Source organism: Gadus morhua, chromosome 21, assembly GCF_902167405.1.
Source record: "Gadus morhua chromosome 21, gadMor3.0, whole genome shotgun sequence".
Lineage (NCBI taxonomy): Eukaryota > Metazoa > Chordata > Actinopteri > Gadiformes > Gadidae > Gadus > Gadus morhua.
Window position 1 is genome coordinate 15,693,309 of NC_044068.1, and position 13,686 is coordinate 15,706,994.

Genomic DNA, 13,686 nt, shown 5'->3' on the forward strand with positions numbered 1-13,686 from the left:
CACACACACACACACACACACACACACACACACACACACAATTATTGTTGGCATTGTAATGCACGACTTTGCCTCTCCTTGTTGTAAATCAACGCGAATCCAAACAACTTTAGCCAATGCAGCCTCCTATGTCAGTGTTGCTTTAAAATATATAGAATATCGTATTATCAAAAAATTAATAAGTGTGTCCGTGTGTGTGTTGTCATGTAGGCTTAATACTGATTGACTTGCATCCAGGAAATATTGTAATGTTATAGGTCTGCTGCAAAATGTATATTGGTATTGCGCAACAATCGGGAGATGGGGACCAGTGTTGCCACAGTTACCTTGAAAAAGTAATCCTTTAAAAAAGTTACTTTACTGATTATAAAGTGATTTTAAAGGGGACATATTATGAAAACAGCACTTTTCCTGGGATTTGGGGTGTTGTTGTGGGGAGATGGTGCTCCCACACGCATACAAACTTTAAAATAAGTCTGTACATGATTTTTTGAGTGAGATACGCATTTCTGGAAGCAGCCCGCCTCCAGCTACCAAACGAGCAAGTCAGTTTTGGCGCCCCCTACGTAGGAGGGGGCGCCACTTTTTTTTCGTTACTGAATAAAAGTGGTCTGAGGCCAGTACTGGCATCACTGATGGGGACCTCCGAATATTGAAGGGTATTTCGCACACTGGGTAAAATAAAGCTTAGAAATTAACACTAATGGATTTAATTTTATATAGCGCTTTTCTAGACGCTTTACAGTGAAGGGGGGACCTCACTAACCACCACCAGTGTGTAGCACCCACTTTGATGATGCACGGCAGCCAATCTGCGCCAGACCGCTCACCACACACAAGCTTGACGTGGAGAGTGAGGGAATTAATGAGTCAGCCCATTATACTAGGCAAAGATGTTGTTACTTACTGGAGCTAGTAGGCTACCATCAAAATGTGGGATAACTAATCAGAAATCTGAAAACAACGTCGGGGCCGGGGTAATATTTAATTAGGGATTCACTAGGGGGGATTTCACAGACTGCCAATTCCTCATACGCCCTCTCACTTCTGACGAAATTAAACGGCTGTGGGCCATCACACAGGTTATTTGTGGTTCTTGCCACCTCAGACATCTTAGTTCTAGTAGGGCTGAGGCCACCTTCCACCACGTCTCCTCAACGTCACGTAATCGCTGAATGTCTTAGAAAACACCCGTTACTGCCAAAAACAACAAGAACTGGACTTTAAAACTATTTGAGACATTTTATAAATTATACACATTTTGAGTGCCTTTTGTTGCCAATATGTACCCGGTTAACCTGCACGTAGGCCTTTAACTTCGTCCAGACGGCCTAAATATTCCTGAAACATTCGTCCAAAGATAAAGATAATATCGAGCCAAAGCTGTTTTGGTATAACTGAAAATGTAGAAGACAGCAGCTGCTGTCTTCTTCTACGTTTAAAATATAGTTTTTTGATTTAAAATAAAAGGGATTACAAAGGAAATGTTTACAGTTCATTTTTTTTATTGTATCGAAAAATCCCACTTAAAAAAACAACACTGTAATCGTGTAATATTACACCAGACCGCCATTACATTTTTCATCTTGCGGACCCCCTGGTGGCAGCTTGAGTACCCCTGGGGGTGCGAGTACCACACTTTGGGAATCCCTGTAGGGTAGGCCTATTAGGTTTTGCTCTATGCAGGTTGATACGGAAGTAACCAGTTGCAAAATGTGCAAGGAACTGATCTCTAGCCAACCTATCCCGTGTGCAGTTATCAGCTGTGGGGTAAGCTTTAGTGGCGAGACGCTTCAGGGCATTTCCGAATTCCCTGGCAGTCTCATTATGCATGCGACGGCGGGCTGTGAAAGTAGCCCGATTCCAGTCGCTAATGTCACAGGGCCACAGCAGCTTTTAATAATGTGTAGTTTCCTTTAGCATCCTCATCCTCATCCTCATCGTCATCCGCTTATCCGGGGTCGGGTCGCGGGGGGAGCAGCTCAAGCAAGGGGCCCCAGACTTCCCTTTCCCGGGCCACATTGACCAGCTCTGACGGGGGGATCCCGAGGCGTTCCCAGGCCAGTGTTGAGATATAATCTCTCCACCTAGTCCTGGGTCTTCCCCGAGGTCTCCTCCCCACTGGACGTGCCTGAAACACCTCCCAAGGAAGGCGCCCAGTGGGCATCCTTACCAGATGCCCGAACCACCTCAGCTGACTCCTTTCTAAGTAAAGGAGCAGCGGCTCTAATCCGAGTTCCTCACGGATGGCTGAGCTTCTCACCCTATCCCTAAGGGAGACGCCAGCCACCCTTCTGAGAAAACTCATCTCGGCCGCTTGTACCCGCGATCTCGTCCTTTCGGTCATCACCCAGCCCTCATGACCATAGGTGAGGATAGGAACGAAGATCGACCGGTAGATCGAGAGCTTTGCCTTGCGGCTCAGCTCTCTTTTCGTTACAACGGTGCGGTAAAGCGAACGCAATACCGCCCCCGCTGCTCCGATTCTCCGGCCAATCTCACGCTCCATAGTACCCTCACTCGCGAACAAGACCCCGAGGTACTTGAACTCCTTCACCTGGGCTAAGGACTCATTTCCTACCCGGAGTAAGCAATCCACCGGTTTCCTGCTAAGAGTCATGGCCTCAGATTTAGCGGTGCTGATCCTCATCCCAGCCGCTTCACACTCGGCCGCCAGCCGATCCAGTGAGTGCTGAAGGTCACAGGCCGATGATCCAATGAGGACCACATCATCTGCAAAAAGCAGTGACGAGATCCTCAGACCACCGAACTGCAACCCCTCCCCACCACGACTACGCCTCGATATCCTGTCCATGTATATCACAAACAGGATTGGTGACAAGGCGCAGCCCTGGCGGAGACCAGCACCCACTGAGAACGAAACTGACTGGCTGCCGAGAACACGAACACAGCTCTCGCTTTGGGAGTACAAAGATTGGATGGCCCTGAGGATAGACCCCCTTACCCCATACTCCCGCAGCACCTCCCACAGTTTCTCCCGGGGGACCCGGTCATACGCCTTCTCCAGATCCACAAAACACATGTAGACCGGATGGGCATACTCCCAGGCCCCCTCCAGGATCCTTGCGAGAGTGAAGAGCTGGTCCGTAGTTCCACGTCCGGGGCGAAAACCGCATTGTTCCTCTTCAATCTGAGGTTCGACGATCGGCCGAACCCTCCTTTCCAGCACCTTGGAGTAGACTTTACCAGGGAGGCTGAGAAGTGTGATACCCCGGTAATTGGCACACACTCTCTGGTCCCCCTTTTTGAACAGGGGAACCACCACCCCGGTTTGCCACTCATTTGGCACTGTACCCGACTCCCACGCGATGTTGAATAGGCGTGTCAACCATGACAGCCCCTCAACACCCAGAGCCTTTAGCATTTCTGGCTGGATCTCATCAATCCCTGGGGCTTTGCCACTGCGGAGATGTTTGACTACCTCAGTGACCTCCACCAGGGAAATTGACGACGAAACACCATCAACCTCGAGCTCTGCCTCCAACATAGAGGGCGTGTTATTCGGATTCAGGAGTTCCTCAAAGTGTTCCTTCCAACGTCCGACGACCTCCTCAGTTGAGGTCAACAGAGTCCCATCCTTACTGTACACAGCTTGGATGGTTCCCCGTTTCCCCCTCCTGAGGTGCCGGATAGTCTTCCAGAAACACTTTGGTGCCGACCTAAAGTCCTTCTCCATGGCCTCTCCGAACTTCTCCCACACCCGCTGCTTAGCCTCCGACACGGCAGCCGCTGCAGCCCTTCGAGCCTGTCGGTACCCTGCAACCGAGTCAGGAGTCCTCCAGGATATCATATCCCGGAAGGCCTCCTTCTTCAGTCGGACGGCTTCCCTGACCACCGGTGTCCACCACGGTGTCCGAGGGTTACCGCCCCTTGAGGAGCCTAAGACCCTGAGGCCACAGCTAGCCACCGCAGCTTCAGCAATGGAGGCTTTGAACACCGCCCACTCCGGCTCAATGCCCCCAACCTCCACAGGAATGCCAGAAAAGCTCCGCCGGAGGTGTGAGTTGAAGATACCTAGGACGGGGGCCTCCTCCAGACGTTCCCAGTTCACCCGCACTACTCGTTTGGGCTTACCAGGTCTATCCGGAAATTTCCCCCATTCCCTGATCCAACTCACAACCAGATGGTGGTCGGTTGACAGTTCCGCCCCTCTCTTTACCCGAGTGTCCAAAACATGCGGCCTCAGGTCAGATGACACGATCACGAAATCGATCATCGATCTTCGGCCTAGGGTACTCTGGTACCAGGTACACTTATGAGCACCCTTATGTTCGAACATGGTGTTTGTTATGGATAATCCATGACTAGCACAGAAGTCCAATAACAAACGACCGCTCGGGTTTAGATCAGGGAGGCCGTTCCTCCCCACCACGCCTCTCCAGGTGTCTCCATCGTTGCCCACGTGGGCGTTGAAGTCTCCCAGCAGAACTACGGAGTCCCCTACTGGAGCCCCATACAGGACTCCATTCAGGGTCTCCAAGAAGGCCGAGTACTCTGAGCTGCTGTTTGGTGCATATGCACAAACAACAGTCAGAGTTTTCCCCCCTACAACCCTTAGGCGCAGGGAGGCGACCCTCTCGTCTACCGGGGTAAACTCCAACACCGCGGCGCTCAGCCGGGGATTTATGAGTATCCCCACACCCGCCCGGCGCCTCACGCCCTCGGCAACTCCGGAGAAGAATAGAGTCCAACCCTTATCCAGGAGTACGGTACCAGAGCTGAGACTGTGCGTGGAGGTAAGCCCCACCAGATCTAACTGATAGCGCTCCACCTCCCTCACAAGCTCCGGTTCCTTTCCCCACAGCGAGGTGACGTTCCACGTCCCCAGAGCCAGCTTCTGCCGCCCGGGTCTGGTCCGTCGAGACCCCTGACCTTCGCTGCCACCCATGTGGCTGCGCACCCGACCCCAACGGGTCTTCCCACAGGTGGTGGGCCCATGGGATGAAGAGAGGGGGGGTGCCACGTAGTTTGTTCGGGCTGTGCCCGACCGGGCTCCGTGGCAAACCCGGCCACCAGGCGCTCGCCATCGAGCCCTCCGTCTGGGCCTGGCTCCAGACGGGGGCCCCGGGCTTCCTCCGGGCCGGGTCACATCTCCTCTTTTTTCGTTCTTCATTGGAGTTTTTTGAACCATTCTTAGTCTGGCCCCTCACCTGAGACCACTCTGCCATGAGAGACCCTACCAGGAGCACAAGGCTCCCGACAACACAGCTCTCAGGTTCACAGGGACACGCAAACCTCTCCACCACGATAAGGTGACGGTTCCAGGAGAGGTTTAGCATCACCTGATAAATATCTCTAGCACGCCCAGAGAGTAGAATAAACATGAATTTAAGCTGTAAGGGTTTATCCCAATTATACACTTCTGCAGCCGGATCAAATTGCTCTGACCAATCAGACTACTCACGGCCTATACCCAGTGGTGTAGTCTATGTGATACGCAGGTATACGCCGTATACCCACTAGGAACGCACCAGGATTTGCGTATACCCACTTAAAAATGTGCACGGATACGTATCAATCGTCTTGTGACAGATCTTTCACTTCTGTGTTTATTTTTCGGAAATATCGGTTGGGTATAACTGCAATAAAATACTTTAAGCAGGGGAAGTTATCTCCTACATTCACTATTCATAAAATTCCCGCTGCGCGCTCGCGCTCTGCCCTGTCTCTGACTGTTACGAAGCGCGAAGCTGCCCCTGCATCTCTGCACGTTAGTTGGCGGGCCAAGCCCCTCCTTCTCGCGTGTGTGTGCCTGTGTGTGCGTGCGTGGGCGTGCGTGTGTGTGTGTGTGTGGCCAGTCCTCCCGTATTAATGTGTAAACCACATAATAAGTAGTCAACAGAAGACAATGTTTTAATCCCACTTTATATCTCCTTGTTACTTTTAGATGAGAACCCCTGGCCAGCCTTTCAGACTGGGTGTCAGGCTAGGGAATTTAAAAACAGGCATCCTTGGTTAGAGTGGAGGGAAAAAAAGTTATAGGTAAATGTCAGCCAACATACAGTTGGTATACACAATTGAAATTCATAATGTTAATCACTATGCAAATGAGAGTATAGCTAATTCATGGTCATTTTTAAGGTGCAGTAATTTCACACTTTTACACAATTCAATTACTGTATGGTATGTTAGATAACAACAGTAAGAGCTCAAATTAGAGCAATTGAAAGAGTGAAACATTAGTCTCCTGTCATCTCCTTCTCATGCACTGGTTAGCCATGGATGTAAACAGTTCATTCAATTATTTTGAGTAGATTTTGTCCTTGCTTAGCATGTGCTATTGCTACTATAGATATACAAAGGACAACTTGTAATTTTTGTGTTCTATTTGTTCATACTGTTATTAAAACTGGTTCTTTCCATGATTGTTGATAATCGTTATACTCTTAAATCAGCGGGTTGTAGACCCCTGCGTTGGTGAGTGTGGTGCGACACCCCATAAGCGCCACACACGTACACGTACCGGTCGGACGGGTTTGTACGAGGCTGGGAGGGAATCATCACAGTATACCCACTACAATAAAATAGACTACACCACTGCCTATACCCACATGAAAAAATTCTATAGTTTAGCTATAGTAAATAAACTATAGTATACCCTATATATACTATAGTAAATATTGTAGTGTTTTTTAACCTTACTATAGTAGTTCTACTACAGTAAACTATAGTATAAAACAGCCGGATTAGCCCGTCACTGAAATTAACCCTGCCACTGAAGAACCGGTTCCTGCCACTTCAAGAGTCCCCGAACGCGCCTGCCACCGATGCACCCCTGTGTCCCGTGATGCGTCCGGACGGACAGTGTGGACAAAGACGGAACAACCGGTCGCCACGGAGGCGGGCTGCGCATGTGTCTGCCACCGTCCAACAAGGGCCCATCTCAGAGAAAGCAGATGAACAAGTTTTTGCAAATAATTTCAATCTAAATTTGTTTATTATTCTGTCTAGGCTCTAATGCTTGTGTGGCATGTGCAGTCTTTACATTAGTTAACCTAACGGGTGAGTAAACCATGAGATAGCCTACTTTCTTAGAAAAGATCAGTGCTTCCTTTCCAGTCAACATATTGTCTATTATAGTAAAGTGTATATCATAGTCTGATATACGCATTACCGAAGAACAATAGGTTTGTCTGTATCCAAATCAAATCAATAAATAACATGACAAAGTACAAGGTGCATATGCTGGTCCAAGGAAACAATCGGATCGGTTACTAACTATGCATTCGTTTTTTTTTTTTTTCTCAGAGTGGGCTGGCTAGTTTTGCTGTCGTTGTTTATTATAATGATTCATTATGTTAAGGAAGATAATGGTAACGTTTGGGATCACCGCAAAACCACATCACGTAGGTTCCTAATCGTTGACGAGGGAATAAATCATTATGGTGCGTCCCAGAGCCCATCTAAAGCAATGGGATGTGGGACTTATCCTACCTGAACTGTAGCTCCTACTTGGTGAAGTGGGGGTAGGTCGATCACCCCCCAGTTCGATAGTAGGTTCCACTTCGACAGGCATTCCAGTGTACTTTTCTTAGTTGGAGGCAGGATAAGTCCCACGTCCCACTGGTTTGGATGGGCTCTGGAACGCACCATTATTTGTGCGGTTACATTTAGTTCATGTATATATTTTTCATTTCTGAGAGTATATATGGAACTAGACGAACATGCAAACATGTTTGATTTGCTCTGGCATCTCCATAATAGCCTACGTGTTTGCGAATCGATATGGGGAATATTTATGACTTAGAAATGCATTTCACTATCCCAAGCAGGAGAGGTATACATGAACGATGCTCTGTGAAACAATTGCCCTGATTAAAGCAGGAGAGCATTGTTTTCTGCTCCGCTTTCTCTTCAGCTCAGACGCTGCGGGCTGCACCGGACCGGAGGATTTGCATATCTGTTGAATAGCCAAAATCTTAAAAACAAACAACCACAAAAAACTGCATCAACTGGGATTGAGATCGGTGGTTGTTTTAGTATATGGACTGTATTTATATAGCGATTTTCTACCACTCAAAGTGCTTTACAACGTTGCTTAAAATTCCCCCATTCATGCACACATTTACACACCGACGGCGGAGTGACCCATGCAAGCTGTTCTGGAGCAGGTAGGGTTAAGTGCCTTGCTCAGGAACACCTTGACACTCATTTAGTGGGAGCAGGGGACCGCAACCTTCTACTGGCAACCTTCCAGTTACCAGCCAGCCAACCCGCTCTACCTGAGCTACATGCCGCCCCAGCACACCCCCGCAGCACCTCTGTGCTGTTCCTGGTCTACATTTAGCTTTCAGTTCGGATGTCGAGGCGTTTCTGGCAGGAGGTCATCGTTTTTAAACGCCTACACGGGCCAGCCAATAGACGTTGGTGAGCCAACCTATTTAATACAGCATTTTAACCACCATGCATAACGGGAAAGGCTTTTGACTAATGCAATACCACTTTAAACAGCAATAACAACACAAGGAACAACACACTCTTCCACCCAGCGACTTTTCAGCAGACGTAGGCCTACAGTATTTTAACAGGAAGTCTTTAAGCAGGCAAGTGAAATGTGTCTGATGTTTGTTGTGATTGTTATTATAGGAGTGATTAACGCTGAGATTTGGTTGTGTTCTGTGTACTTAACGTAGGCCTACCTGACCTCACTCCAGCTGACCTAGTGAGTGTATACTCCTCAGTGTACAACTTTAAACTAAAGTCTCTGATGAGGTGATTAGCAACTTATCATAACAATCAGCAAAGTGCTGTGATGTTAAAAAAGATAAAGAAAATATATATCTATTTTTCCATTTAAAAATCAGGGTTGGTTGTGTTCTTTCAAACGTTCAAGTTCTTTCCCCCTTGGTGTCTCCCGGGAGAGACTGCTGGGCTTTCTCTCCAGAAGTCATCTATTTTCAGTCTAGAGGTAAATTTTGGAAACCCCTGGTTTATACTCATAAATTAACTTGGGATTTACACATACACCTTTTAATCCACAAATAATTAGATGTGCAGCTGCAAACTTTTTTTGTCGGTGCAAACCTTTGATGTGCAAACCTTTGCACATCAATGGTTTTCACAGACAAAAAATGTAACAGCAAATTAAATATATGTGTTCAAATTATTCAAACTTTGACAGATTTGAATGTATATATATCAACACAAAATGTTTTCACACATTCTCACATGGTTGTCACAGCTACAATACTTTAGACCTTAATTTGTCGGCAATTACTTTTTACTTACATTTACTTACAAAAAACTGCACACTGGTAGTTGTTTTATGTTTGGTGCAATAAAGTGCACACAATCTAACTGAAGTAGGCCTACACTGAGAGTGCTTTATGAATATCGGACCATCAGAATAAGTAGATCCGTACAAAGCAAGCATTCTTGGCAAAAAGTGATTTAAAATTTCAAAGGCCAAATTCATCCATTCTTGGCGGGACTGAAAACTCAGCTCTCCCCGGTGCTCGTTCAACACGGGGCAACGAGAAGCACTGGTGGAGCCGAGGGTTCTTGAGGCACACCCACAACCCAAATTGGATGATAAAAGACTAAAACAGAGAGTTAATTTTAATCGCACATATATTTTTTTAAGCAGGCAACGTACTTTGATTGAATTTTTTTTAACTTATGTATTCCACTGTTTATGTTCCTTGGGTTCAGTTATAGTTTATATAATGACACTGACCAGTATCTCTATCCGTATCACACCTACGTAGGCCTTAATATTAGCTGAACTCAAATTGCACAAATTATGGGATACATTGCCATATTTGATCACATGAATAATCCCATCTTTTCAAACCTGTGTTAAACAGGGTGTTATTAAATTATTGGATTGCAGAGTCTGATGGATTACGATGAGGAATGGCAGCACAACGACCTGTGGCCAAATGGCAGCTACTCCAACGGCAGCAGCAGTGGTGCTTGGGAAACACCATTGTCCCAACTACTTGACGAAATCCTCAAAATCGTTGTGCCAATCACCATGTTCTGTACCATGGTGTCGCTGGGCTGTACCATGCAGTGGTCCAAGATCAAGGTGATGTCTTCTTGTTCCTGGGGGATTCCTAGAGGTCATATACTATGTAAAGGATATTAACCATTCAGTGCTGATCTTCATGGTGATTTTTCTCATTCTGAGAGGTGTCTTGCCATAAAGCTGTTTTAATCACTTCTCCTCCAGGATCACATGAAGAGACCCAGGGGGATGATGCTAGCAGCAGGCGCTCAGTTCGGCATCATGCCTCTCTCGGCATTTGTCCTAGCCAAGGTTGGCAGTGGCTGATAACAACCACCATAAACCTACTATTTATATACCACAATAACAATACTATTCACTACGTTTCAATACTATCACACGTGTCTGACGGAAAACCAAAGATTCATAATGCGATAGTATTTTAATATTTATCATAGATATTGGCTCTACAGCCAAGCAGCGTCTCAGGCGGTTCATTGTGATGTCGGTTCTTTCAGGCGTTCAAACTGGAGCCGTTGCCGGCGGTGGCGGTGCTGATCTGTGGCTGCTGCCCGGGGGGAACCCTGTCCAACATGCTGACGCTGCCCATTCAGGGCGACATGAACCTCAGGTATACTATTGCTGTGTGTGGAGTAATATTTATGAATTAATAATTAATATTACTATTACACTGTCTATTAACCCAATGGCCTTATCCATTGTGAAATTGTTCTCTCTGGCGACACATGGGGTGATTGTATCCCGGGTTAGTACACATCATGTCTGTTAATAACTTCAACTTTCACTGAGTGGAAGATGGAAATGCCATGCACAAAGGTCAGACTTTCTGTGTAGCGTATAGATGCATGCCGATGATTACGGTCAACCGCACGGTCATTCACCCTGCCTGAATCCCATTTGGCCTTGATCCAATCTTTATCAGGTCGATACATATTTTATCTGGCCTAGAGCCAGCAAGGTGTGCTAATAGGGGTCCAAAAGTTGAGACAGACAAAATGACAGAGCAGGCGAGACGGTAGACAGCATTTGCAATACAGATAGTCCACACAGGAGAACCATTTTGTCCAGCTGTATCTGTGTCAATGGTTGTCAAACTATTAATTGCTATCACATTATATTATGGCGTGATAATTCTACAATGGTCATAACCTATATTAAAACCACAAATCTTAATTGTTCCTGGGATAGCCCTGGAGTCCTTTAAAGTGACCTTAGGGGTAAAAACACTATAGACACCCCGCCCTGTCTGACCCCCCCCCCCCCCCCCCCCCCCCCCCCGCTGCACAGCATCGTGATGACGTCCTGCTCATCCGTGCTGGCTCTGGCCATGATGCCTCTGCTGCTGTACGTGTACTGCCAGGGCTTCCCCGGCCTGGTGGGCTTGGTACCCTACGGCCGCATCATTCTCGGCCTGGTGCTGACCATCGTCCCCTGCACCATCGGCATCCTCATCACCCACTTCAGGCCGCAGTGGACCCGCACCACCTCCAAGGTCCGTACGCACGGCGCTAAATCAAAACTCCAGGATGGATCTGCATGGAACTAGAAGGATATTAAAAACCTGAGGCTCTCCCTAACGCTAAATTTGACATGACTTACTAAGTTGTTTTGCAAGACATGATGGCAAGGCATGATCATTCATGATATAGTTACAGAGAGAGGTCCTACATACAGATTATGGGACAGGATAGTTTGGATTTTCACTGTAGCTTTGGAAGTGCTTCTTAAATGTCTAAGTAGCTTACATTACAATAATATCAATTCAATCCTTTCTAATATCTTTACAATGTATTTAAACGTCCGGCCCACCACCTAACTATTGCCTGGTGTCATGCTCTCTCTACCTCACCCTTCAGATTATCCTGGGTGTCCTGACGGTAGCCATCCTGCTGATTGTCGCTGCGGCGGTCACGACTGTGGGTAAACACATCCTCCTGGAGATGAGTCCTTCCCTCATCGCCATCGGCAGTCTGATGCCCCTCATCGGCTTCATCCTGGGATACGGCCTTGCCGCCCTGTTCAAGCTCAATGAATCGTGAGTCCCCTGAATATATATAAATGACCATGATGACGACGGTGAGTCGCATTAGGGCCCAGTGGTACAAACCGAGCGCAATGAGGACCTTAATGTTTCGTTTTTTTAGATGGGACATGAATGTATAGGACATGAGTTCTCAGCCCTTCCTTGCCCTGGATGCCACAAACATGGGCGGCGTTATCCTTTTGAGTTTGAGACGGCAGGCTGACTTCTGTTTAGATAACGCTGACCTCAGATTGGGCAGTGAGGTGCAGCTCTTTCCCAGGCTCATTGGAGTTGGTCCATGAATGCAAACCGACGCTGAACCTGAAGTGGTTATAAATTATAATAAAAATAGCAACGGTAATGCCTCCGGTGACACAAGGGTCAAGTATAAACCCCAACCGTAAACCATGGAAGATCAATCAAGCAAACAAGTGGATTGCCAGTCGAAGCCTCATCGATGAAGCAAAGTAGAAGTGTTGAACAAAAGTATAATTCAGACACTGACAATTCATAACAGGAGTGGCCTTATTCGCAGCAGTTGACGGCCAATACCGGCAAAAACGTTATAAATAGGCTGATCAATTATTGACACCACGTGATGGTAACCACTCACTGATAGCATCAGGCAATTGGTTGTGGTTTAGGGGATGGTTGATTATCCTGGTGATCACATAACTTTTATTTGTAGGTAGGCCCGTTAATACATTTTTATTCCCAGATCCCGGAGGACCATCTCCATTGAAACGGGCTGCCAGAACATCCAGCTGGCCCACGCCATTCTGAAGTTGGGTTTCCCGCCAGGAGTCATCGGGAATCTCTCTATATTCCCTTTCGTCTACATCCTATTCCAGCTGATTGAGGCTGGAGTGCTCATTCTGGTGTCCAGATGTTACCAGAGGTACAAGACCAAGCATAAAGGTAAGAGGAATCTAATTGTCTCATTAAAAATCACAAACATTCACACACCTCAAGCTTTCACCTCTTCGGAGGGGCGTCTATTGACAAAGTGTGCTGTCACCACAACTTTCTCCTTTGCTAACAGCTGCAGCGGAGGAGCTGTTCCAGCCAACAGACGCCTACATTGGGGTTGAAGTGGTTAGGGAACACTCACCTGAGTGTTAAAATCCTAGAAGCAAGATCCTGTTGACAAGGGTTAGCTTGAAGTGGAAAAGGTGACGTCTGTCGAGAGCACGTTCCCTCTCGCCTTAGTGACATTTGTCACAGTTGGGTCCACTACCTCCTAATGTGTATAGAAGTCAGATGGAAGTACAATGCTTTGGTTGCTCGGAACTTTTGGTATGTAAATGTACTCTTGATTGAAGTGATCTTTATGCCCAATAAATATTTTTCAAAACCGAGGAAAATGTATCTTGAGCTTTTCCTATTTTAGTTGCCCCTCATCTTTCCGTGGCAGAATGGAGAAAGCCATATCGGGTTTGTCAAGACCTGGTCTAATTATCAGCATGAATGCTGAAGGAATATTACGGTTATTGCATTGTTCATGAAATGCATAACTTGATAAAAAGCTTGCATTTGTAAAGAGACTTCTCACTCAAAAGCACAACTTTGACTTCAACTGTCATGTGCATTCTTGTCAATTTGGGGGTATATTTAGGTACGGTCATTGAAACGTGGCTGAAGTACTCCCTCATAGTTCGTATGGTTGGACTTT

General features: G+C 46.9%; 1 protein-coding gene across 14 annotated transcripts; it reads left to right on the forward strand.

Annotated features, from left to right (window-relative positions):
* The first annotated feature begins 8,172 nt into the window (after nt 1–8,172).
* slc10a1 (solute carrier family 10 member 1) lies at nt 8,173–13,633 on the forward strand. 14 transcript variants are annotated; one of them, XM_030345064.1, is made up of 9 exons: nt 8,173–8,388; nt 8,855–8,929; nt 9,854–10,051; nt 10,196–10,282; nt 10,489–10,601; nt 11,279–11,483; nt 11,848–12,026; nt 12,733–12,932; nt 13,057–13,633. In XM_030345064.1, exons 3-9 carry the CDS (start codon nt 9,860–9,862, stop codon nt 13,134–13,136), a joined length of 1,056 nt encoding a protein of 351 aa, XP_030200924.1. In that variant the 5' UTR covers nt 8,173–8,388; nt 8,855–8,929; nt 9,854–9,859; the 3' UTR covers nt 13,137–13,633. The 14 variants fall into 14 exon arrangements, with proteins under 14 accessions (XP_030200924.1, XP_030200925.1, XP_030200927.1 ...); XM_030345054.1 differs by lacking the exon at nt 8,855–8,929 and adding an exon at nt 8,473–8,564 and having other exon boundaries at nt 8,174–8,388; nt 9,828–10,051; nt 13,057–13,632; XM_030345053.1 differs by lacking the exon at nt 8,855–8,929 and adding an exon at nt 8,473–8,564 and having other exon boundaries at nt 8,174–8,388; nt 13,057–13,632.
* Nucleotides 13,634–13,686: the final 53 nt, after the last annotated feature.

Coding starts and splice junctions, on each gene's coding strand:
- slc10a1 (XM_030345064.1), top strand. CDS start 9,860: ATGGATTACGATGAGGAATGGCAGCACAACGACCTGTGGCCAAATGGC. Junction 10,602..11,278: donor CAGGGCGACATGAACCTCAG/GTATACTATTGC, acceptor CCCGCTGCACAG/CATCGTGATGACGTCCTGCT. Junction 12,027..12,732: donor CTGTTCAAGCTCAATGAATC/GTGAGTCCCCTG, acceptor TTTTATTCCCAG/ATCCCGGAGGACCATCTCCA.